General features: G+C 31.6%; 1 protein-coding gene across 1 annotated transcript in view; it reads left to right on the forward strand.

The window, feature by feature from the left end:
* The window catches only part of LOC134684607 (uncharacterized), a 67,765-nt gene that overhangs the window by 17,474 nt on the left and 24,990 nt on the right, over positions 1-25,301 (forward strand). Inside the window, exons 14-33 of the mRNA XM_063543906.1 lie at positions 1,939-2,074; positions 2,439-2,464; positions 3,322-3,463; positions 4,098-4,327; positions 5,218-5,376; positions 5,942-6,131; positions 8,662-8,901; positions 11,605-11,822; positions 12,605-12,710; positions 13,459-13,575; positions 13,904-14,039; positions 14,759-14,936; positions 15,790-16,066; positions 16,871-17,057; positions 17,771-17,982; positions 19,655-19,881; positions 21,109-21,262; positions 23,982-24,160; positions 24,651-24,788; positions 25,111-25,282. Coding sequence (XP_063399976.1) covers positions 1,939-2,074; positions 2,439-2,464; positions 3,322-3,463; positions 4,098-4,327; positions 5,218-5,376; positions 5,942-6,131; positions 8,662-8,901; positions 11,605-11,822; positions 12,605-12,710; positions 13,459-13,575; positions 13,904-14,039; positions 14,759-14,936; positions 15,790-16,066; positions 16,871-17,057; positions 17,771-17,982; positions 19,655-19,881; positions 21,109-21,262; positions 23,982-24,160; positions 24,651-24,788; positions 25,111-25,282 — 3,424 coding nt within the window. The remainder of the gene's footprint in view (positions 1-1,938; positions 2,075-2,438; positions 2,465-3,321; positions 3,464-4,097; positions 4,328-5,217; positions 5,377-5,941; positions 6,132-8,661; positions 8,902-11,604; positions 11,823-12,604; positions 12,711-13,458; positions 13,576-13,903; positions 14,040-14,758; positions 14,937-15,789; positions 16,067-16,870; positions 17,058-17,770; positions 17,983-19,654; positions 19,882-21,108; positions 21,263-23,981; positions 24,161-24,650; positions 24,789-25,110; positions 25,283-25,301) is intronic.

Consider the following 25,301-nt stretch of genomic DNA (forward strand, 5'->3'; position numbering starts at 1 on the left):
GCTACTACTCAGTCAAACTCGAAAGTGCCTTCCAAACTTGATGAAACAGCACCAAGATAATACTTGTAAGTATGTTAAAATTATTTAAGGTAAGAATTTTCTTTATTTTCTTGAAGACATGAGATGGTGTATGGTTCATAACCTGCCCCACACCAACTCAATTTCTATCTACATCCCAAACTTTGGCCTGGAAAATGGTGTGGGAGGGGCTAAAATGGTAACTTCCTAGGCAAAATGCTGTCGAAATTTTTTACAGGTGTGGACTTATCATTTTTATACCCTGCCACACGTAGTGGCAATGTATTATGTGATACCCTCAGAAAAATTTGTAGGTGTAAAGGGGAAATATTATATACCAAACATGATAGTGATTAATTAAGTTACACCGTTAGCCATCTTATCAGAAACTGTCACTTCATCTAATTTATCTATGTTGTGACCATCATCTGTAGTTAAATCGTTCAACACATCGTTCCATCTCCACCTTTTAGAACAGCTGTATAATCTATTTACCACGATGGGTAACACCTTTGACACGTCCTTGTACTTAATTGATAAAGTACATATGTATAAACTTTTATTTCCAGTTCTATATTTTGGAAGAAATCCAAAGAAACAGACTCTTAATTATTAATCTAGTACAGTTGATATAAAAGTTTGTTCAGTGCCTCTTTTCATTCTAGTCTTTGTGTGTTCTATTGTTCAAACCAGACATTTTGTTCTAGTCAGACACTTTAAATGTATTATTATATAAAATACATATATAAATAATAACTGCAAAGTTTGATTTTCTTAATGTTATTTCCAGTTTTATATTTTCGAGATTTTTGTGCCAGGGTAAATATCCTGGAATTGAATACAGTATACATGTTTAACAAGCAACAAACTATGGCAATTTGGAATCTACACCTTGTCATACATGTATTAATATGTTATTGATAAAAGCTTTAATAACTGTCAAATCAGAAAGTAGTAAATATACACTTTAATGCTACATTAGAATTAGTTTTATGCACTAAATGTGCATATTTTGAATAGTACTTGAAAGCAAAAGGATTGATAATCTAAATAAATACACTAAAATTGAGCACTAAAAACTGATAAGTGGCCTCCAGTGGACAAGTCAAACCATCCATGACATCCAGTTGGAAAAAAAAAATTACCTGCCTGCCTGGGCTGTTTACAAAGAGTAGACCCGGGGGAGGGGAAACAGACATTCTTTTAAATGTGGCCTAGAGTGGGGCGCCCATATTCGCCGGGGACACAATTTTGCCGTTTTATGATTTTGAGGCGTAAAAACTTCAAAGGATGGCTGAAATGGAAGACTTGTCTCGGTAAATGATATTATATAACAAATATGATTATTTTTTAAAACTGAGACAAAATTGCGGCACCTACTGAAAAGGATAAAAAATAGACAACAATTTTCGACCAATTTCCTGAAGAAAAAACATGAATTCAAAGAAGTATTTCTAAGTTATTCTTTGACTGAATGCCCTGAATTTCAGTTCTTTAAACACCTTTGAAATGTCTGCTATTCATCTATAATGAAATTGATTTGATCAATCATGTTGAAAGCTGCAGTTATTGGGTTTTAAATAGATGTGTAAAAACGGTGAATATGTGTCCCCCATTGACAAAAAATCAGGAAATTTCAAACACCCTTTAATCTAACTTTTCAGATGATTATATTCAAACAAACACGTTTTCAAGCTTAAGAATATTTTGCATTTGAAGTTATCTTCATATAGAAATATCAGTATTCTTTAAAAACATTTAGACCTGAACATAAACTGTAAAAAACATGAAAAGATGTGGCGAAAATGAGCACCCCACTCTAAGGTCATTATGTCGCAGGTCAAATTACGTTCTTATGTCACATAACATTAGTTGATCATTATATAAAGAATATTGATAATAATTTTTTTTCTCTCTCAGAAATATTATTTTACTGTGACAGCGGTAACATCAGTCGGCAGTACTTCAGTATCATCTGATGGAGTTGTCATAGTAACAGAATATGAGACATTATTGGGGATTACAATTTTCGATGGTACCCCCTGCAATCTATCTAGTAAGTATAAATGAAACTAATATGTTTTATTGTAAAACCTAACTGTTTTATAGTTATACAATATATTTCCGGTCAGTTGAAAAAATTTAGAGTGAAGAAAATTGTGACATTTTTTGTTAATTTTCCTGTTGATTTCTGATAATTCATTTTGCACATTTTTTTTACGGATTTGATGGGTAAAGGTAAATAAGCATTGGTGCACATCTAAATACAATAAAATATGAAAAATTAACTGATGAATCAATAGTATGTTTATTTAAAGTATTTTCTATGGTTACAATTCAGTTTTTAAAAGATTTTTTGATGATGTAAATGAGTGATATTTTTCAGATCCTGAATTAAGTTTAAATTTATCTTTTTTCAGGTCAAACATTCTCTCATCATGAGCATGTGAGTATAATAGATATTTTATTACCAATAATTACTGAAAATTCAGAAATTATTGTAAGGTTTTTATAAAGGCGAATAATGCTACTATTTGGTAATTGCAATAATAAAAACTGGCATTCTGATCTCTGATACATATAACTGTTTACCTGAAATTTTCCTGATATTGCAATAATGAAACCAGCATTTTTGTCTATTCTATAAAAACTATAATAAATGCATTCAAAAATTTCTGAACTTGCAGTAACTTAAAGTCACTTCTCTGCCTTTAATTTTTCTGTCAGATTTTATCTTTCTCTGTACTACAAGCAGGGGTTATTTGGGCTGATCAGTTGGTCCGAGACCAGTAGAATTTTTGTCGGACCAGTAGATTTTGTAAGCGGGTAGTCTGATGGACCAGTAGAGATTTGTTGTAAAAAATCATTGATTGCATTGCAATATCGGATTGTATACAAAACAAATTGCCTGCAAAATCAATTACACGGTACTGGGGGTACTAAGTATTACAATAATTAATAAATTAATATCTCAGGTGAACGTCCTTCAACAACACAAACTGTGGAATTTTTTTTTGAAGGAGTTAAACTCGCCGGAGATAAAAAAAAAAAAAAATGACATTCAAACATGTAAAAATGGAGATTAGAATAAAGTTTTTGAAATTGACTGAAGGAAACAATAAAAAATCCTAGGAAAAAGATTGTGAATGGTTGAATTATATACATGACAGTACACAAAAATAAAAAAAATCGTCCCCGACTAAAATGATAATCATGCAGTCAGACTTGGTTTCACAAGTATAAATAAGAACTTGATATCTATTTCCCAATGTCATATAATCATGCCTCTTGCTTTTGTTGTAGGACCATAGAGTACCATGTGAAGATGACATAGATGTACAATCCTCTACTAATACCCTGAGTGCTTATTGGAATATTCCATCAGATCTTCAATTGTACACGCCTGATGCTTATTTCAAGGTTGAACAGAGGTCACAAGTTTCTGGTGAGATACGTTTTAAAGTATGATAACTACCGTATAGCAGGTTAATTTTCGTGAGTGTAAATTTTGTGATTTTTATTGAATAAGCCAAGGTATGCGAAATATTTTGATGGTTAATATTTTGGGGAATTTAAAACTTTCATCAATACCTTTGCATGAGCACTTTATAAATTGGCGGAATTTATTTTGGTGATTTTGTTCTATCTGCGAAAAATAAGCAATAGTTTACACTCTGCTAATATAACCCGCATACGGTATTCTGAAAAATTAGATGTTATGAATTGGTGATTTAGGGGGAATATTTGATAGACAAAATGATTTGAATATGAATTTTAAGCTGTTTCTTCATATAAATTTTTTAGAAAGACCGGCCTTTTTCTGTTGATATTAGATATTATTACCTTATATGATAGAGTTAGCTTTTTGTATTGTTTGCAGTAAGGTTTGATGATAGCATATATAATCATATTTATATTTATTGGTGTATCACTAAAAATTTGACTAAAGTATACAGGTGAAATACCTTTTCACAGAATTATGGATATTTTTGTTAAGATTTTGGGATCAATAACAGTTCATTAATTTTTGCAATGGAGGATCTTTTTTTCTAATGCAGACATGTTTTATTTCTTTCCAGCAACCACTTGGACTGTGTTTAGGAACTATGAGTACATAAATTCTACAAGTTATAGTGTTAGTGCCAATGAACTCACTATGATCCCAGGGTATAAGTACCGTACCACTCTAAAGTTGTGTGCTAGACAGACCTGTTTCCGACCTTTGTCAACAGATGGCGTTATGATCATAACCAACCCACCAATAACAGGAAATTTTAGTGTAGAACATCAAGATGGAAGTCCTGAAAAGGTAAGAACAAGACAAATCTGTGAAATAATCTACTTCAGTTGGTTTTAGTTTAAATTTTTGAAATTGATGCATTGTGTTGATTCATTTATTTTACGTGGGTACCAATTTTATTATGTGGTTTTTACCAAAGTCTGCATTAATTCCTGAAACAAGTATAATTGCTAAAACTAGCATTATTATTGGTAATATAAACCATGTAGTTTGCAAACTGAAATAGTATATTGGCCTGAGAACACAGTTATTTCGTAGTGCATTTCTTTTAGACAATAAATTCAAATTAAAAAAATCGCACCTGCTCTTTCTCAAAAAGATTTTTACAGTGTAGTGTACTACCAGTGAGACAAATTATATCAAAATTATAGAAATTTCTACCAGCTCTAACTCAAAATATTGACCTGTGTTAAGGGGGCTTAAAATTCAGTTTGACAGCTTCAGACGTGATAAAATTTGACCTTTTTGAACTGGACCAAATCACTACTTTACATAAAGATTCAGTACCCAAATTTTTTAAACATGTAATTGCATCCCCCTTCTTCTTATTTCATGCATTTAATATCAAGAAATAAATTGGGAAAGTGTATCAAATAAAACATGCAAGTTATACACTGTTTACACTAGGGACTACATTCGTAGACAACGAAAACCAAAGGACGATAACTGTGTCCTTGGACCTAATTGATGTTCATTAATTGACTTTTCAGAAATATTGGAATAAAAGATATTGGATATAATACAAAAGGAAACTACTAAGAATTCAAAAAATCAAAAAACAGAAATCATATGTTCTTAAGCAATAGACATGCTCATAAGCAACCAGATATATAGAAAAGTTGACCTGCTATCAAAAATGGTGATATTATTATTATTTCTGTTATGTCTTTATTTAATAGTTGAGCATTACCTTGGGAAACTTTTACGATCCTGACATCCGAGATGATACAGAAAAGTATGATGCAGTTGACAAATATGAATATGCTATAACTGATAATTCCTGGATGGGTAATATTTATACAAACTGGACAGCAGTAACTGTTCCTGCAGGAGATATAGTAAGTTGGCTATCGGCATTTCATTATTTTTCAGAGTAAGTTCTTACATGTTTTCAGAGTATTTTTCTTCAGTCAAATTAAACACTTAGATTTAAATTAGAATACTAAATGAAAGGAATTTAACTTAATGTTTGCAAGATAAAGAAAACTGGATATATGCTATCCTCACTTTACTATCAAAATCCATTGTATAATGTATAGAACAGTATCGGTACATTGATATATAGGTATAATACATTATCATTGCTCTTAACCATTCAGTTTGATTTTGTCTGAGAATTTTATACATTTCGAGACTTTTTACCTGAAAGAAATATTTTAAAGAGGATTAGACAGTCAAAGTCAATTTTATAAAGAGCCTATTTTCTGCAGTATGTTATTAATTTGAAAGTTACTGCAATTTGAAGAAATTCAACTTATGTAGTAAGGGACTTTTAAAAAGCAAGTGCTTGCTAGTTACATATGGTAAACCACTACTTTTAAATATTATCTCTGAAATGCTTGTGTAAAAAATGAACACATTTAAAAAGCACATTGTATTTTACTTTTACCTGTCTTCTTTCAGGTGACCTTTGATGTGACCTTGACAGGAGAAATGGATTTTTCTAAATGTAAAAGAGTTTCTATTAGAGGATTTAACAGAGTAAAGATGTACTCCTTAGTATCTACACAAATAAAGCAATGTGATGCATTCAATCCTAAGTTAATTGTTCCTAATATTGTTATTGATGCTAAAGGGGCACCTGATTCAGTAGGTAGGTTTATTATCTTTGTGAGCTGTCACAATAATGTTTTCTAAATGTAAAATAATTTCTATTAGAGGATTTAATAGAGTAAAGATATACTCCTTAGTATCAACAGAAATAAAACAATGTGATGCATTTAATCCTAAGTTAATTGTTCCTAATATTGTTATTGATGCTAAAGGTGCACCTGATTCAGTAGGTAGGTTTATTATCTTTGTGAGCTGTCACAATAATGTTTTCTAAATGTAAAATAATTTCTATTAGAGGATTTAATAGAGTAAAGATATACTCCTTAGTATCAACAGAAATAAAACAATGTGATGCATTTAATCCTAAGTTAATTGTTCCTAATATTGTTACTGATGCTAAAGGTGCACCTGATTTAGTAGATAGGTTTATTATCTTTGTGAGCTGTCACAATAATGTTTTCTAAATGTAAAATAATTTCTATTAGAGGATTTAATAGAGTAAAGATATACTCCTTAGTATCAACAAAAATAAAACAATGTGATGCATTTAATCCTAAGTTAATTGTTCCTATTATTGTTATTGATGCTAAAGGTGCACCTGATTCAGTAGGTAGGTTTATTATCTGGTTAGCTGTCACAATAATGTTTTCTAAATGTAAAAGAGTTTCTATTAGAGAATTTACTAGAGTAAAGATGTACTCCTTAGTATCAACAGAAATAAAACAATGTGATGCATTTAACCCTAAGTTAATTGTTCTTAATATTGTTATTGATGCTAAAGGTGCACCTGATTCAGTAGGTAGGTTTATTATCTGGTTAGCTGTCACAATAATGTTTTCTAAATATAAAAGAATTTCTATTAGAGGATTTACTAGAGTAAAGCTGTACTTCTTACTACAGAAATAAAGCAATGTGATGTATTCAACCCTAAGTTAATTGTTCCTAATATTGTTATTGATGCTAAAGGTGCTCCTGATTTAGTAGGTAGGTTTATTATCTGGTTAGCTGTCACAATAATGTTTTCTAAATGTTAGAATTACAGAAGTAAACAAGCCAATTATAATGCAACCTGTTTTTTGTGTAACATTAACTTTATAACTCAATGCAAGTGGCACATGGGTCAAAATACACAATTCATTTCAGGTAGGCAGTTCTGGAAGAATTATTTTTTAGATTCCTCCACCAATATAATGAACTTAGATATGTTATGATTTCTGCTTTGAAGCAAAGAGGTTTTTAAATGTCTGGTTAATTTTTAGAATTTGAAATGAGATTGAAATAAGCTTAATGTATTTTTGTAGAATTATTATTATTATTATTATTATACAGTATTTATAACAGCGCATTATATAATATTAAAATTACCCTAAGCGCTTTACAATATATTTCCATATACATATATAAGAATTAACAATAAAATATAAAAGTCCATGTTTAAATCTTTTAAAACAAAAACAATTGAAAAATATAGTATTGATAAAACAATAAAATTTATATAAAATGGGCATGATAAAATTAAAAAGATATTGAATCGGTACCAATAAAAGTAAGTTAAAACTTCAAAATATTTGCTTAAAAAAATCTAAAATAACCAACAAAAGTATACTTAGTTTAAAATTCAAAATAAGTAATATCCTAAAAATTCAAAATTACAATGATGTAGAAAAATGTTAAGAACTATAAAAAGCATGTCTGAATAAATGAGTTTTCAAATTTTTCTTAAAAACGTTCACACAATGGATGTTTCGTAGATCACTTGGTAAATCATTCCACAGAACGGCTTCTGCTTTGTCGAATCTTCTTTCCCCATATGTTTTAGTTCTTACACGTGGCGTTGTTAAAATCATGGAATTTTCAGATCTTAGTGCTCGCATTGGTTTGTATATTTGAACGAGTTCTCGTAGGTAGACCGGTGCATCCTCGTGCAAAGCCTTGAACACATACACTAGAAGTTTATACTGACATCAGTATGTTACAGGTAGCCAATGGAGAGACTTAAGGGTTGGTGTTATGTGGTCGAACTTCCTCTTCCTTGTAATGACCCTAGCTGCTGTGTTTTGGACTCGTTGTAACCTTTGAATAGATGTTGCTGGGAGTCCATACAGTAATGCGTTACCATAATCTAAACGAGAGGTTACAAGGGAGCATACTAATGTTTTGCATGCTTCTTCGGTAATAAAAGGTCGAATTCGTCCAATGTTTCTGATCTGATTGAAACATGATTTTGATATAGCACTAATTTGTTTGTCCATTGTCAAAGTTTTCTCAAAAAAAATGTCTAGGTTTTTTACACACTCAGCATTACTAACAATGTTTCCACCAAAATTGAGATTCATGTTTGAAAGGTCCTTCACTCGGTGTTTTGGAGCAAAAACTATGAGTTCCGTTTTATCAAATAGAAATTGTTAACAGGTAAACAATATTTTAGTGTCTTTTTGAATTCTAAATTATCGGGGTTTTTTTTGTGGCTATTTTCAATATTTTCATACTACGGTCCATGAGGTGGCATGAAAACATAAAAAAATACTGCTTCTGCAATGCTTGAAAGTAAATATTATAATTTGTTTTAGATGGAGTTGGTAATGAAATAGTCCTTGTAAAGAATGCACTGTGGACTGTACCTGATGTAGATTATACCCCATATAATAACATTATATCAGCAGTCTGGCCTACTCTTCGTCACAGAGAATATAAATATGCCATCTTGGATGGCAAAAGTGTTGGTGTGGCAACCTATTATAGACAGACTGGTACCCTTTCATTAGCTAATCCCTGTTCACATGGTGATCAGATACGATGTGGTACAACAGGTTTGTGTATTTTACTGTTATGTGGGTCTCATTGGGTTCTAATCATGACGCCGGATTGTTGATTTTTAGCTCACATGGCCCAAAGGGCCAAGTGAGCTTTTCTCATCACTTGGCGTCCGGCGTCGTCCGGCGTCGTCGTCCGTCGTCGTCCTGCGTTAACTTTTACAAAAATCTTCTCCTCTGAAGGAGGAAATTTTGTTGTTTTTGGTTATTATCTTGAATATTATTTTAGATAGAGATAAACTGTAAAAAGCAATAATGTTCAGCAAAGTAAGATCTACAAATAAGTCAACATGACCAAAATGATCAGTTGACCACTTTAGGAGTTATTGCCCTTTATAGTCAATTTTTAACCATTTTTCGTAAATCTTAGTAATCTTTTAGAAAAATCTTCTCCTCTGAACCTGCTGGGCCAAATTATTTGAAACTTGGCCACAATCATCATTGGGGTATCTAGTTTAAAAATTGTGTCCGGTGACCCCGCCAACTAACCAAGATGACCGCCATGGCTATAAATAGAACATAGGGGTAAAATGCAGTTTTTGGCTTATAACTCAAAAACCAAAGCATTTAGAGAAAATCTGACATGGGTAAAATTGTTAATCAGGTGAAAATCTATCTGCCCTGAAATTTTCAGATGAATTGGACAACTTGTTTTTGGGTTGCGGCCCCTGAATTGGTAATTTTAAGGAAATTTTGCTGTTTTTGGTTATTATATTGAATATTATTATAGATATAGGTAAACTGTAAACAGCAATAATGTTCAGCAAGGTCAGATTTACAAATAAGTCAACATGACCAAAATGGTCAGTTGACCTCTTTAGGAGTTATTGCCCTTTAAAGTCAATTTTTAACCATTTTTCGTAAATTTTATATATCTTTTACTAAAATCTTCTTCTCTGAAACTGCTGTGCCAAATTGATCCAAACTTGGCCACAATCATCTTTGGGGTTTCTTGTTTAAAAAATGTGTCCAGTGACCTGGCCATCAAACCAAGATGGCCGCCACGGCTAAAAATAGAACATAGGGGTAAAATGCAGTTTTTGGCTTATAACTCAAAAACCAAATAATTTAGAGAAAATCTGACATGAAGTAAAATTGTTAATCAGGTCAAGATCTATCTGCCCTGAAATTTTCAGATGAATTGGACAACCTGTTTTTGGGTTGTGGCCCCTGAATTGGTAATTTTAAGGAAATTTTGCTGTTTTTGGTTATTATATTGAATATTATTATAGATTTAGGTAAACTGTAAACAGCAATAATGTTCAGCAAAGTAAGATCTACAAATAAGTCAACATGAACGAAATGGTCAATTGACCCCTGTAGGAGTTATTGACCTTTGTAGTCAATTTTCAATCTGCTTCCTTTGTTTAATATTCACATAGACCAAGGTGAGCGACACAGGCTCTTTAGAGCCTCTAGTTTGTAAGTGTGACACATGAAAGTCAAATTGTTGTGGCGTGGAAAGGGGAAATGAGGTCTTGCAGGACCCGGGAAATGACAAAAAAATGATAATTGCTTACATTTATAGTGTAAGCGGGATACAGGAATCTGATAAAACAGTAAGCGGGATCCGGGATCGGAACCCCCCAATGAGACCCCCTTTTATAACAATCAATAAAAAAGGTAAGCAGTGTCATATCCACATTGGAAAAACATTTATTTGATAAATTCTAGTTATCCTTGAAAATAATATACAGGGTATTATTCTCTGTTTTGTGTGTGTTTACTGATCTCCATAAAGGTACTGATTTTGTAAAGATACATATTGCTAATTACTGTTAACTCAAGATAGATATCTAATCTGATATATGATGGCGTCATCTTGCATGAAATAAAGTATATTAGAAATTTAAAAATCTCCTCTTACAGAAATTTGTTTTTGTTTTTCAATAGTTCATAAGCCAATGCTTATAGAAGAGGTTTGTCAAAATATTTTAAAGATATGGTCCTTCTATTATTAAATTATAACTACTGTATGCATGTATATTTAATATTTATAATAACCTCTACCCACGGGGGGTGTAACTTCCTATTATTGGGTATGTGTGGCTATTATAGGGGGATGTGCCAAAAATATGGGTCATAATTTTGCGAGATTTTATATAAAAATGACCCTCCTTTTTAATGACATCCTATATTAAAATGCATTTACATTTGATAACTGTATATTGATTTGGGGTATGATCACATATCATATATAAATATGCAATTGAAAACGATAAAATATATGTGCACCAAATGATGTCAATTCATATATAAAAACTTTAGAGTAGCTGGTATATTTTAAATGAATTATGAGTGATGATAAGTTAGTGCTTATATAAACATGGGTCATATTTTAAATATTGTATATAAGTATAGGTCATTTTTTCTTAAATATTTATATAACTTTAGGTACTGAATTTCAGTGAATGTTATACAAAAATGGGTACGTTTTTTGAGGCAAAAATGGCACACCCCTACCAAAAATATATCGAAGTTACCCCTCCGTGCCTCTACCTCTTTATTTTCTTGTCTGGTTGCTGCCACATTGACATATACTATCATGATTTATTTTCTTGATAATCTTAAAGCATCATGCAACATAGAAATGTTTTAATTGCACTTATTTGATGGAACTTATCAGAGGAAAAAAATCCTCTAAAAATAGTTCTGTAATTCCCATAAATTTCATCCTATTTTTCTATTCTTGTATTGTAGAACATGAGTATATGAATGAAGTGTTTTCTGCTGGAGAGTTAGTACATGGTACTCGTTACATTGTATGTGTCCATGCTGATTATAAGGTGATTGACCGTGATACCTGGGTTGAAGAGTTAGCAGCGGTCAGTACATGTAGTGATGGAGTTGTGGTGGATTTGACACCACCAACAGCAGGAGCAGTTTGGATCTCTCATAGTCCTAGTGTTAGATACCAGGTATTATTGATGTTCCTACTGTCTGTATAACTCTAATCAGATGTTCATAAAGTAACACACCACAGCCTTGTGATGTTAAATACCTTAGCCCTGCCTGAATTAACTTGACCTGGATATATCATCGACAACATAATGAATGAAACTGTGTTGATAAGTTAACAAAGAAACATACTCTTTCTGTGATTTAAATATTTCATCACAAATACTTCCTGAAATATCATTCTAAAGATTAGACACTCACAAAAGCACAAATATTTATTTTTTAATTGAGTTATTAATGACATGTTCTGAACTTAAAAGTATTTCTTCTTGTTAGATTTATTTTTCAAATGAGTTGCTGCAATAATGTTATATCCTTATAAACATATAACAGGCTATTATTTGAACTTGGAATTATTTTTAATTATGGAATTTGTATAATTACTTGTGTTTAAATTTTTTAATAAATTCCATGTTCATTTGGTTTTATAATCGTTTGAGCGGTTAATAACACTTTCCATACAATATATTTTGGTTAGATAGTGTTGTGCGCTGCACAGTTCTTTCTATTGAAAATATACTATTTTCTTTGTAATAGAAAGTGTTGTGCGCAGCACAGAACATTTCAGTACAGAACAAACATGGAATTTATTAAAAATATTAATAACAAGAAATCAAGCAAATTCCATAATTAAAAATAATTACAAGTTCAAATAATAGCCTGTTATATCCTGATTGTTTTTAATCCTGAGTTATGGCCCCTTGCACACTCAGAAATTTATCATATTCCAATGATCTTACAGAGTTCAATCACAGAGATGTATGTTAACTGGGAGTCCTTTATAGATGTGGATGAATTTGGGACAGGACCAAATCCTACTGGTATCATGGACTACACTGTAGGGATTGGTAAGTTTGAGACATTCATTTGAAAGCAGCTCAATCAAAGAATTATTGGAAGGCTAAAACATGAAATTTAATACTAAAAGTAATATGCTTTTCTGTCATTTTGAACTGAATTATTTTGACATTTCAAATGCATTGATGCGTTGACCAGCAAGATTACAAATAATAAAGTATGTACATGAACTAATGAGATTTCTGGACACTATGACATACTGTTTGTTTTGTCAGAGGAGAAGGTTGAGTGTACATAATTTTTTTTGACCCTGCCAATTTGTTAATGTGTATGTCCCTAGTCTAATTAAAAGGTTGGCCTTTATTGTTTTCAATCATATTTGTTTCTAGTTTCTTATTTTGTTTGTATTTTAGGTACATCTGAGGGAGCTAATGATGTTGTAGCATGGCAGAGTGTAGGAGTGGTCAATATAAATTTGTTTGTATTTTAGGTACATCTGAGGGAGCCAATGATGTTGTAGCATGGCAGAGTGTAGGAGTGGTCAATATAAATTTGTTTGTATTTTAGGTACATCTGAGGGAGCCAATGATGTTGTAGCATGGCAGAGTGTAGGAGTGGTCAATATAATTTTGTTTGTATTTTAGGTACATCTGAGGGAGCCAATGATGTTGTAGCATGGCAGAGTGTAGGAGTGGTCAATATAATTTTGTTTGTATTTTAGGTACATCTGAGGGAGCCAATGATGTTGTAGCATGGCAGAGTATAGGAGTGGTCAATATAATTTTGTTTGTATTTTAGGTACATCTGAGGGAGCCAATGATGTTGTAGCATGGCAGAGTGTAGGAGTGGTCAATCACAAGGCCTTCCATGGTCTACTTTTACAAAATGGATTTATCTATTATGCCACTGTTACAGGTACTGTATCTTATGATACTCTGTAATACATGTACTTAAAAAGTAGATTTACATTTAGTTTGCAGAGTTCTTAAATCAAAAAGTTATGTATGACCTTTTTATCAATGTTAGTATTGACAATAAAATATGCTAAGTTTGAAATTAAATACAATTTTATAACAGACAGTTGTAATGGACCTCTTTATGATTTTTGTCCATTCAGGAGTTTTAAGTTAATGTCAGAGCTTTGTCCTTTCAGTTGAAATGTTATCAAGATAATTAACATTTATTAACAATATAACCTGAGAAATTCTTGCCTCAGACATTGGATTTTATATTTCATTTACAGCCACTGATTTTGCTGGAAGAAGCACAACTAAGACTTCCAATCCAGTTATAGTAGACTATACCCAACCTACTAAGTCTGATGAACCTATATATTTAGTGGGTCGTCACATCACATCAACCAGAGAAGTGGAGGCATGGTAAGTAAACAATTTTTTTTTCTTGTCATTTTTTAATTTTCCTGTTATGGAAAGGACTATTGTAAACCAACTTATTTTCGCGTATACTTTATTTTGCTTAATACCAATTTACTTCCATTTCTCAGCTTTTTAAATTCGCGATTTTCTCATTTAATTGATGTAGTTTATTAAAGATTTACTTATTCACGACGATTTATATTCGCATTATTTTTCTTATCACGAAAGTCCCAAAAATAAATCCCTCGCGAAAATTAGTTGGTTTACAGAAGTTTAAGTTTATGATATTCATGAAAATACAGTATAGATTTTATTGTTACTAGCCTTGAAGATAGATTTTATTTTTACTAGCCTTGAAGATAGATTTTATTTTTACTAGCCTTGAAGATAGATTTTATAGATTTTATTTTTACTAGCCTTGAAGATAGATTTTATTTTTACTAGCCTTGAAGTATAGATTTTATTGTTACTAGCCTTGAAGATAGATTTTATTTTTACTAGCCTTGAAGATAGATTTTATTGTTACTAGCCTTGAAGATAGATTTTATTTTTACTAGCCTTGAAGATAGATTTTATTTTTACTAGCCTTGAAGATAGATTTTATTTTTACTAGCCTTGAAGTATAGATTTTATTTTTACTAGCCTTGAAGTATGTATTTTATTTTTACTATCCTTGAAGTGTAGATTTTTTTTTGACTAAACTTGAATTATTACCATTACAGTTGGACATCAGTATTTGAAGATGTAGAGAGTGGTATAAATCACTATGAATGGTACATTGGATCTCAGCCTGGGTACTATGACATCATGTCCAGAGCTATGGTCACTGGAGAAGAATGTGGACACTCAAATACACCATTAGATTTACTGGATGGTCATTCATATTATATTACTGTAGAGGTATTTGCATGATTTTGTTTCTCAGAATACTATTTATGAGTAATATAAAATGCATTTTTTATAGTGTAAGGTTGAAAAAATGAGGCAAAGCTATCTCTAAAATATCTATATGATATATAAGATATTATTTATTTAAAAGAGTACAGGAAGCAAACTGAAATTAATGGAGAAAATATTCATTCATTTTAGATCATGTTTTGTTATGACCCAAAATTATTAGAAAGATTTCTGGTAATTTATTTTAATTCAATTTCATATCCTATTTAGTTTTACTTCTTATGTTAGGAATAATTATATGGTATTAGAAAAATTGCCTCAAAGGGAACTTCATTCACAGATACAGTTGTGATCCAGGTCACAAAAGTATTTTCAAATAAGTTCAGTCAGACACAGAACTTTTAAATACCTTGAAGGATACTAATGGTTTTGTCATTGTTACTAACCATTAGATTTAATAGACTATTTTTGTTTATATAGATTTGAATGTTGGCTTTCCCGTTTGAATAGTTTTACACTTGTAATTTTGGGGCCCTTTATAGCTTGTTGTTCGGTGTGAGCCAAGGCTCTGTGTTGAAGGCTGTACATTGACCTATAATGGTTTACTTTTTAAAATTGTTATTTGGATGGAGAGTTGTCTCATTGGCACTCACACCACATCATCCTATATCTATATGTAGAAAATTGTATTTAAATAAGTTTCTACATAGTCAATGTCAAGACTTCGTATATTAAGATAAGTATTAGATCAGGGGTATTATTTTATGAGTTACTTTTGCAATATTTTAGATATAATATATGTTGCTTAAATAATTGTTCTTAAGATAGTATCACTCAAAATTGAAACCAATTTTAGGCTTTCAACAATGCTGGATTATCATCTGTTGCTACATCCTGGGCCTTTGTCGTTGATACAACGCCACCTACTGGTGGACATGTTTATGATGGAAAGAGAAGTCACATGACTGGTGATGTAAAGGATATAGACTATCAGACAGAGACTAAAACCCTGTATGGGTATTGGCAAGGTTTCCATGATTCTCATTCTCATATACAGGAGTATTACGTCAGTGTTGGGACATGTGACCTGTGTGACGATGTACTGCGTAGACAAGCACTGGGCATTGTACAAGGTAATGTGTACATTATGTGGGTTCATTTATTTTGATGGTTATCAACTTCCATGGATTACAGAAAAAATGAATTTTTGCTGAAGTCTGCTTTGAAGCTTATAGAAAATTTATATTTCATTGAATATTTAAACTTTGGGTTTACCTGTACCAATTGAATCCATGCATGAACATTTGTATCCCACCAATAATATTTCCCCCACAGTATTTGATTTATGCAAGGATATATTTTCTGTAGTACTAGCTGTTCTCAACAAAGAACATGATATGATGTACTGAGCAAATTGTTCTGTGGATACACATTCTTGTTAAAGAAGATGCTGTAACAGAAATTAAAACAATGATGTCATACCTGCCAACTGTCAATATTTGCGGGGGAATTCCCCCATGGAAGCTCTCAAATGGAAATTTTGTAAGAGTATTTTTTTTCGACAATTTTAAAGAAAACAGTAGTTTTATAATTGCTATATTCTTATAAAAGTATGAAGAAGCCAAAAAACAACATTAAAATACATTTGAACGCCCCTTTGAAGGTTTTATAGGACTACAAGAGCAATCTTGCACGTAAAACCCCCATGGGTATTTTGTTAAGTTGGCAGGTATGTGATGTAATCCTCATAATAGTTATCCAAGTAACTGTTTCTCTTGACATAAGCTTAATTTCTATAAGATTTCAATGACATTATAAAGTAAAAGAAAACTAGCCAAACAAGCTCTATATTTTAATTGAAGATGATCATTTGTTTGTTACAGCAAATTTGATTAGACTAAGTATCCATTATAACAGCATTACAATTTATTTTACAGATTTTGAGCTGACTAATGTACACTTGGGTATTGGTATAAAATACTATGTCAGTATAACAGCCTGTAACACAGCAGAACTGTGTACATCTATGTCATCAGATGGTGTCATTATAGACAATAGTCCACCAAAAGCTGGATCTGTGCAGGACGGAACAGGGTACCTTGACATACAATATCAGTCTTTAAGGTAAATAGAAAATGTCAACTGGTTTTGTACACAGGGTGTCTATCAAGAGTTACAAAACTTTTTCACATGATTTCACTCATATGCTTAGGACTTCAAACTGTCTTATTCATACCAGCTGTCATGACATAAACAAACCACTACATATTAATGGTTTTGCTGTGCGAGATTTTATACCTGTTTTCCCAAGGCTGACAATATATATCATAAAACTTATCTAGCCCTTCCCAGTGGAGGCCAAACTTTAGAATAAAAAGGCAACATCACTTAGCAGTACATTTTAAAACCTTTTAAAGTCTCTCTACTAGCTGAAAATTAGATAAGTCCTATTTAGATTAGTCCTATTTATATTAGTCCTTTTTAGATTAGACCTATTTAGATTAGTCCTATATAGATAAGTCCTATTTAGATTAGTCCTATTTAGAATAGTCATACTTAGATTAGTCCTATTTAGATTAGTCTTATTTATATTAGTCCTATTTATAGTCCTAGATATATTAGTCCTATTTATATTAGTCCTATTTAGAATAGTCCTATTTAGATTAGTCCTATTTAGATTAGTCTTATTTAGATTAGTCCTATTTAGATTAGTTCTATTTAGATTAGTCCTATGTAGATTAGTGTCCTATTTAGATTAGTCTTATTTATATTAGTCCTATTTTCATTGCATGTAGTGTTTCTTAACTAAATAAGCAAATATTTATCTTTTGTTTCAGGTCTTACATATCAGCCAAATGGTATGGATTCCAAGACCCACAATCTGGTATAGAAAAATATGTATGGAGGGCAGGTACAACAAAAGGAGGAGATGATGTCATGGCACCAGTGGAGCTCCATATAACGCAGGTTGCTGCTGTCCCAAATTTGTCCCCATTGTTACCAGTTGAGAAGACAATTTATATTACAGTTAGAGTTTACAACAGAGCAGGTAAGGAAGAAAGAAGAATTTGGCACTTCTTACACAAGATATTTCCATAAAAATAACTTTAGTCCAACAAAAGTTTTGAATTATTCACCAGTTTTCTTATGAACATTTTCTTATTATTATTCATACATATGATTATTTTAAAGGAGTAGGGACATTAAGGCCTAGTTTTGGCCTAAGAAAATAAAATGTTTGATAACCATTTCAAATTGACACATAATGTTTAGAAATGCATAGGGTCAAGAAATATAAATGAAAAAAGATTTTTCTCTGATGACGTCACAATAACGTCATGATATACACTGCTTTTACAAAATCGATGAAAAATACAGAATTTATGCAGTTTTCTGTCTTTATTTCCGTTGTGGAAACATCCTGCGCAGCCGAGAAACAACAAAATAATTTAACAGAAGCTTTATTCTATCTATTGGCATAATCTCATCAAATATAAAGTTGTTTCTTGGGTGCGCACATACTTTTTCAATCTGAAATATACTTAAAACTTGATGAAAAAACAAGGAAAATCACGAAATTTAACAAAATATGCAAAGTAGGTCATGATTTGTTGCCATGGTAACTTGTTCAATGTCAAATTTGTTTTGTTTTTCTTAGTACCTTATACCTTAGTCAAGTTTTCAGTATTTAAAGTCATAAGAAACCTCAAATTAAAAAAAAATAGGCATATGTTTTTTATAACTAAATGGATAGTTTTCATTATACAACTTATGTACATATACTTTTTTCTGAGGAAAATTCTTTAATTTGTCCACATTTAGAAAAAGTTTACTTTTTTTTAATTGCTTGCTTCCAGGAAGCAATTTCGCTGACATATTTTCCGTATGCATAGTGACCCGAGCGTAACCCTCCTCGTAAAAATCTGGTGACCAAAATACGCACGGATCTGTCATTGAAATAAACAAATATCTGATTATACATGTAAAACATGTGCTCAATACCCATGCTTTTTGTGATTTGTTTACTATAAGGTGACAATTGGTAAAACTTGGCTTTAACACACAGCATTTAATGAGCAGCCATATTTGTTAAATCATAACAAACAGAGAGAAAAAAATTGACGATTATATGATATATTTGCGAAAATACTGATAAAATCCTGCACAGAGGACTAAGTTTATGATGTATACATGCATTGGTTCAAGAATTGGACAAATATTATTTTTCACAACTCACTCGTTTCATATGACTTTAAAGATTATGTGTGATAACTTTTAAATTTGCAGTAATTTTTGGGCCAAATAAGGGCCTTATTGCCCCTACTCCTTTGATATCTGTGTAGTATGATGTATATAATAAATATAATTTGAAAATGTCACAAAACTGAAATATTGATTGAGGGGTATGACATCATCCTGTCAATTCACAACTGTTCTGATTTTTGGGGATAATAGCCAGGACAGGTGTTGACCAAAATTTTTAAATTCTTTATCATTTAAACTAAAGACCTAAAAACTGGCATTCAAATGATTTAAAAGAATATAATCACATATGATACTCATTCAAGATTATGAACACGTATATATTATGGGTAAAAGTGTGATCTGGGTAAAAGTTATAAAAATGGGAATTTAAAAAATAGTCAAAAGAAATCTCGATTTGGCAAATGAGCACATGTGCCACCCTCTTAATTTGTATACCTATCTGCCAATATTTCTAGGTTTGTGGTCAGAAGCTAGTTCCAATGGTTTCAAGGTAGATGATACAGTCCCTGTAATTACTGGTCCTACATTCCCTCAGAACTTTGGTCTAAATGGACTAACACAGATATATAGGACTACTATGAAAGTAGAATGGACTGCTGAAGATACTCAATCACATATAGAAAGGCAGTATCTATCGGTCAAGTCTCATATTGGTGGTCAGTTTGAATTGTCCTCTGTTCAGGTTAGTAAATATGACTTAAAACTTTGTTGCAATTTGAGGATAATGTTAATAATGTTAAACAAACTTAATCTGCTCTCTGGTCTGGTTGTTGTCTCTTTGACATATTCTCCATTTCCATTCTCAATTTTATTAATAACAGGCTATTATTTGAACTTGGAATTATTTTTAATTATGGAATTTGCAAAATATCTTGTGCTTGAATTTTTTGATAAATTCCATGTTAATTTTGTATTATATTGTTTTGAGCTGTTCATAACACTGTCCATAAAATGTATTTTGTACAGATAGTGTTGTGCGCTGCACAGTACATTCTATTGAAAATGTACTATCTTCTTTGCAATAGGAAGTGTTGTGCGAAGCACAGAACATAAAAATACAAAATAAACATGGAATTTATTAAAAATTTTAAAGCACAAGAAATTATACAAATTCCATAATTAAAAATAATTCCCAAGTTCAAATAATAGACTGTTTAATGTTATAAAAAAATATTTTATGAACATAAATAACTGTCATTTTGTGATAACAAATTTATCTTATACCTTAATTTTATTGTAGAATGTTAAATTCTTTATGTTGCTTTGTTAGAAATTAATGATAACTATGTTAATGAAATGATTTTTCTCTGATAAAAATGAAGCAAGAATGCACTTTGATTATCATTGATGTGTCTTACTTGAGTTTGCCTAGAGAGACTTCAGTACTAGTGAACATATAAACCTCAAAATATTTTTCGGTCTGAGTTGTTTTGAGTATAGAGGTCTACATAATAAAAGAATAAAGAGATATAGTATGATTGCAAATGAGACACAACTATCCACCAAAGGTCAAATAAGTCCCTTTAAATCAAACAGACTTTTAAGATTTTCACCAAATTATGACTTCAACTGGACCTGCAACCTAAAGTAGTCTTTCTTGATACATATTTTAAAAAATAGACTCAACATGGATGATTAACATCTGAAAGTATTGACAGCAATTAGAGCCAAGATATAAGAGTTTTGGTAGAGGCCTTCATATTGTTGCCCCTGCACAGTAAGGCTAACTGTAGGCTTTTTAACAGCACTACTGGTTCCCTGCCTAATTATTGACTACATTCAAAAGAAGTTAGTACCTTAGCCCATAATGATTTCATAGTTCATGTAGCTATTAAGCAAGCAAACAAAAGATTACACAATCAATAGTTTTTATTTTTATATATTATGCATGTATATTATGTGTTTGCAGGTAAATGGGATCGTACGGAACTATATATTTACTAATCTGAGACTACATGATGGTGTTACATATTATGTGACATTGATAGCCTGTAATGGAGCACAACTTTGTACCACAAGTGTCTCCAATGGAATGTTTGTAGACACAACTCCACCATCAAGAGGTATTTTAGGAATAAATGATATGCCATATCTAAAATTCAACTGAATCTGTTAGTTTCTTGATAGATTAAATAACACTCGTTCTACAATTAAGGCAATTGAGGATACCAATAAGTTTTGGATTTGCTTCACAAATGAAAAAAAAATTAATGTGCTAGAGGAACCTGAACATGCTGAAGGCATTTAATTAGCTTTTTCTGGTGTACACAGATATTTTTGTCATCATCATTTACTTGCAAATTTTCATAAACAGTAGCTGAATTTTGTATTCCATATTTGTCAAACAAAGTATGAATTTTTTGTTTATTAATTATGAAGCTATTTAATACAATTATGACAAATTATCGTGCACCTATGTTTGTAAGTTTTCAAGATTCAGATGAATGCAATAAGCCTCACACAGATTAAAGGGATAAATATGTACTAGTATTTGATTTAGACTAAAATTTTCCAGATATTTTAATGCCCCACCTACGATAGTAGAGGAGCATTATGTTTTCTGGTCTGTACGTCTGTTCATCCGTCTGTTCATTTGTCCTTTCGTTCGTCCATCTGTCCCGCTTTAGGTTAAAGCTTTTGGTAAAATTAGTTTTTGATGAAGCTGATTTTTTAGTCCGATCAACTTGAAACTTAGTACACATGTTACTTATGATATGATCTTTCTAATTCTAAAGCCAAATTATACTTTTCACCCCAATTTTACGGTCCACTGAACATATAGCAAATGAAAGTGTGAGTTTCAGGTTTAGAGTTATTGGTCAAGGTCATTTTTGATGAAACTGAAGTCCAACCAACTTGAAACGTAGTACACATGTTCCATATGATATGCTCTTTCTAATTCTAAAGCCAAATTATACTTTTTACCCCAATTTCACGGTCCACTGAACATAGCAAATGAAAGTGCGAGTTTCAGGTTTAAAGTTATTGGTCAAGGTCGTTTTTGAGGAAACTGAAGTCCAATCAACTTGAAACTTAGTACACATGTTCCTTATGATATGATCTGTCTATTTGTAAAGCCAAATTATACTTTTGACCCCAATTTCACGGCCCACTGGACATAGAAAATGAAAGTGCAAGTTTCAGGTTGAAGTTTTTGGTCAAGATAGTTTTTGATGAAGTTGAAGTCCAATCAACTTGAAACTTAATGCACATGTTCCCTATGGTATGATCTTTCTAATTTTAATGCCAAATTATACTTTTGACCCCAATTTTACGGTCCATTAAAAATGGAAAATGATAGTGCTAGTGGGGCATCCATGTACTTTGGACACATTCTTGTTATTGACTAAATTTTCATGGCATTTGCTATGTCTGCTACAAACACATATAAGCAAAATATCTTATTCTTTGTATATTAGTTATAAATATACATATTATGAACTAAGTATGACATTTTCCTAAACTGAATTAACAGTTATGCTTTTATTGACTTCTATTTACATTTCAATTTTGCTCCCTTGTAAAATGTTTGCACAAGGCAGATTTTACAATAAGAAGGAATTGTTGTTTTTTTGTATCCATCAAAAAAGCAATTGCTGAAACTGTGAAACAGACTGTGTAATGGAGTAATGCATTATGTTATTGAATAAAATGTGTCTTTCTGAGTAAATAAAAATAAAAATTACTCTGTGTTTGTGTTTTTTGTTAGAATTAGAGGGTTTTTAATTTCAAAATATTGGACATGGAATAGACATCATGACCTACTTTACTGACATCCAGCTTATTTGGAGTGGAATTTTGAAGTATTATTTATAAGTGGAGCCTAATAACATGGACTTATATTTTAATAAAAAGTCTTCTTTTGTGTTTCAATCATAACTTTAAGGCAGATTTTTATTGGTAAAGGCTAAAAAAGGTAATTAAATAATATTGTTGCTAACGTCACGTCTTTTCCGTCCATTGTGGTATGTCACGATCGCAATTTTCTTGTTGGTTCTCAGACAGCCCATTGAAGTTATTTTTATCCCTGGTTTTATAAATAATTGAAAATAGCAATCATATTAAAATTGGATGACGTAAGGGGGTCAAAGGACTTGAGGAATCAATATCATTGGCTGTTTTATTTTTTGCGAACGTTACTGCTCGAGGTTTCCGTCCAAATCAGTGTCACGTGAGCAACATATATTTAGATCTGTAACTCTCCTGTATAGGAGTTACGATATCGCCCTTTGCAGAAATAGATTCAGAGTCAGTTCCTTCACATGATGGGGAAGCAAAGAAGGTAAGTTGTATGTAATATCGTTACAAGAGGACCTTAAATATATTCCGTCCATCAAAAAGACGTTCGCAACAAAACGTAATGTCATGATAGTAGATGTTGCTAATGTTACTATTACGAATTGGTTTCTTGTGGATTCATTTGATATAAAGTACACCTGCAAATGACATTCTGTATATTTAGAAATTCTAAACCAGACTGTACAATTTTATTACTCCAGGCATATATTAAACATCACTGTGTGCATACATTTTAACTTTTAAAGATGTTGTTGCTCATGTGACATGTCCCAATGTCGCTAACGTTACTAATTTATGTCTCCCTCACGTAAGCAACATGAAAGTAGGAGACAGAACACAATACTGTAAAATCTGCCACAAGACATATTGCTAGTAAATATTTTACAAGCAAACATAATGCCCCTCTACTATTGTAGGTGGGGCATAAAAAACTATGACAGCTCTCTTACAAAATTGATATCCTTTTATTCATACTTTTAAAAGGAATGTTTGCTGTGGACACAGAACATGCGGCTAATTTAACACGCCATGAAAATGGTCACATGACCTGGTCCAGTCGTGCATTGTATTTAGCATGGCTAGGATTCTCAGACATACATTCAGGGATAGATTATTATCACGTTACAGTAGGGAGCGGTTATTTAAAAGATGATTTGACAGATGTAAGTTAATATTCAGTTATAATCTACTGTGGATTCATTATTATTCTTTGGATACCAATTTTTGTAGTTTTCTTGGGTACAGCTGAACCACAAATTCAAATATTCAACGTATTACAATCATACCATAGGCTAATTGTATACAGAGATTGGCAAAAACCACGAAATCAAATATCCATGAAAAATGCAAGTTTCTCCCATCCAAGAAAATTGATACCCACAAAAATAAATGAATCCACTGTATTCAGTTATAGAATTTTAATCACTGTGTTTTTTTTTTCTTTATTTGAATGAGGATTAGCAATATAAAGTGGTTTAACATGATATAAAACCATACGAAGCACTAATGGAAAAAGAATAAGTTTTATTCTGACAATGATCCAATACAAATTTGTATGCTGGCCTAAAGTTAAAGAGTTAAAATTTAAGTACAATGTCATCAGTTTTTTAATAAAAAAAAATGGCAAACAAATAAAATACCATTTTTTTGAAGGACACATCAACAAAGTATGGAACCACAACAACTGGAACTGATCACAATGATGAAGGATATATACAACTAAATACTGTACCTACTCTCAACCTTGTATTGTATGATACAGTGTATGTCACTGTCTGGGCAGTTAATGGGGTAAGACATATAAGAACTTAACTTAACGTGGTAAGACAGGTTTAACTTTGATATAGAAATAAGAAGATGTGAGTTGATTGCTATCATGGTTTAAGAAGTGCTGCAAGCCACTTAATTCTTTTAACATCTAATCTATGTTGGACTGAGAATACCTGTGGTCAAGGCAAGCCTGCATATATAACCTTCTTGTGCTTAATCCAATCAGCCTTATTTAATTGATTTATTTTTTACTATAAAATGATACTATGGTTCATTCACCATTGAAACTTTAGTTTCACGTTTATACAGTCATATTACATTTGTATACTATACTTTATTTTAGGTTGGACTAAGAAGTGCCATGATTCACTCAGCCTTTAATAAAAAATCTGGTGGTTCACTAGAGTTAATTAGACGTTGTGTGACATTCTCCTGTATAGGACATTGTGTGTGTGCTCCACAGGACCAGAAGTGTTCATATGATCCAAGTCTTATATGTAACAGTGTAACAGCTGGTAAGACTTACTATATATG

Source organism: Mytilus trossulus, chromosome 9 (assembly GCF_036588685.1).
Source record: "Mytilus trossulus isolate FHL-02 chromosome 9, PNRI_Mtr1.1.1.hap1, whole genome shotgun sequence".
Classification (NCBI taxonomy): domain Eukaryota; kingdom Metazoa; phylum Mollusca; class Bivalvia; order Mytilida; family Mytilidae; genus Mytilus; species Mytilus trossulus.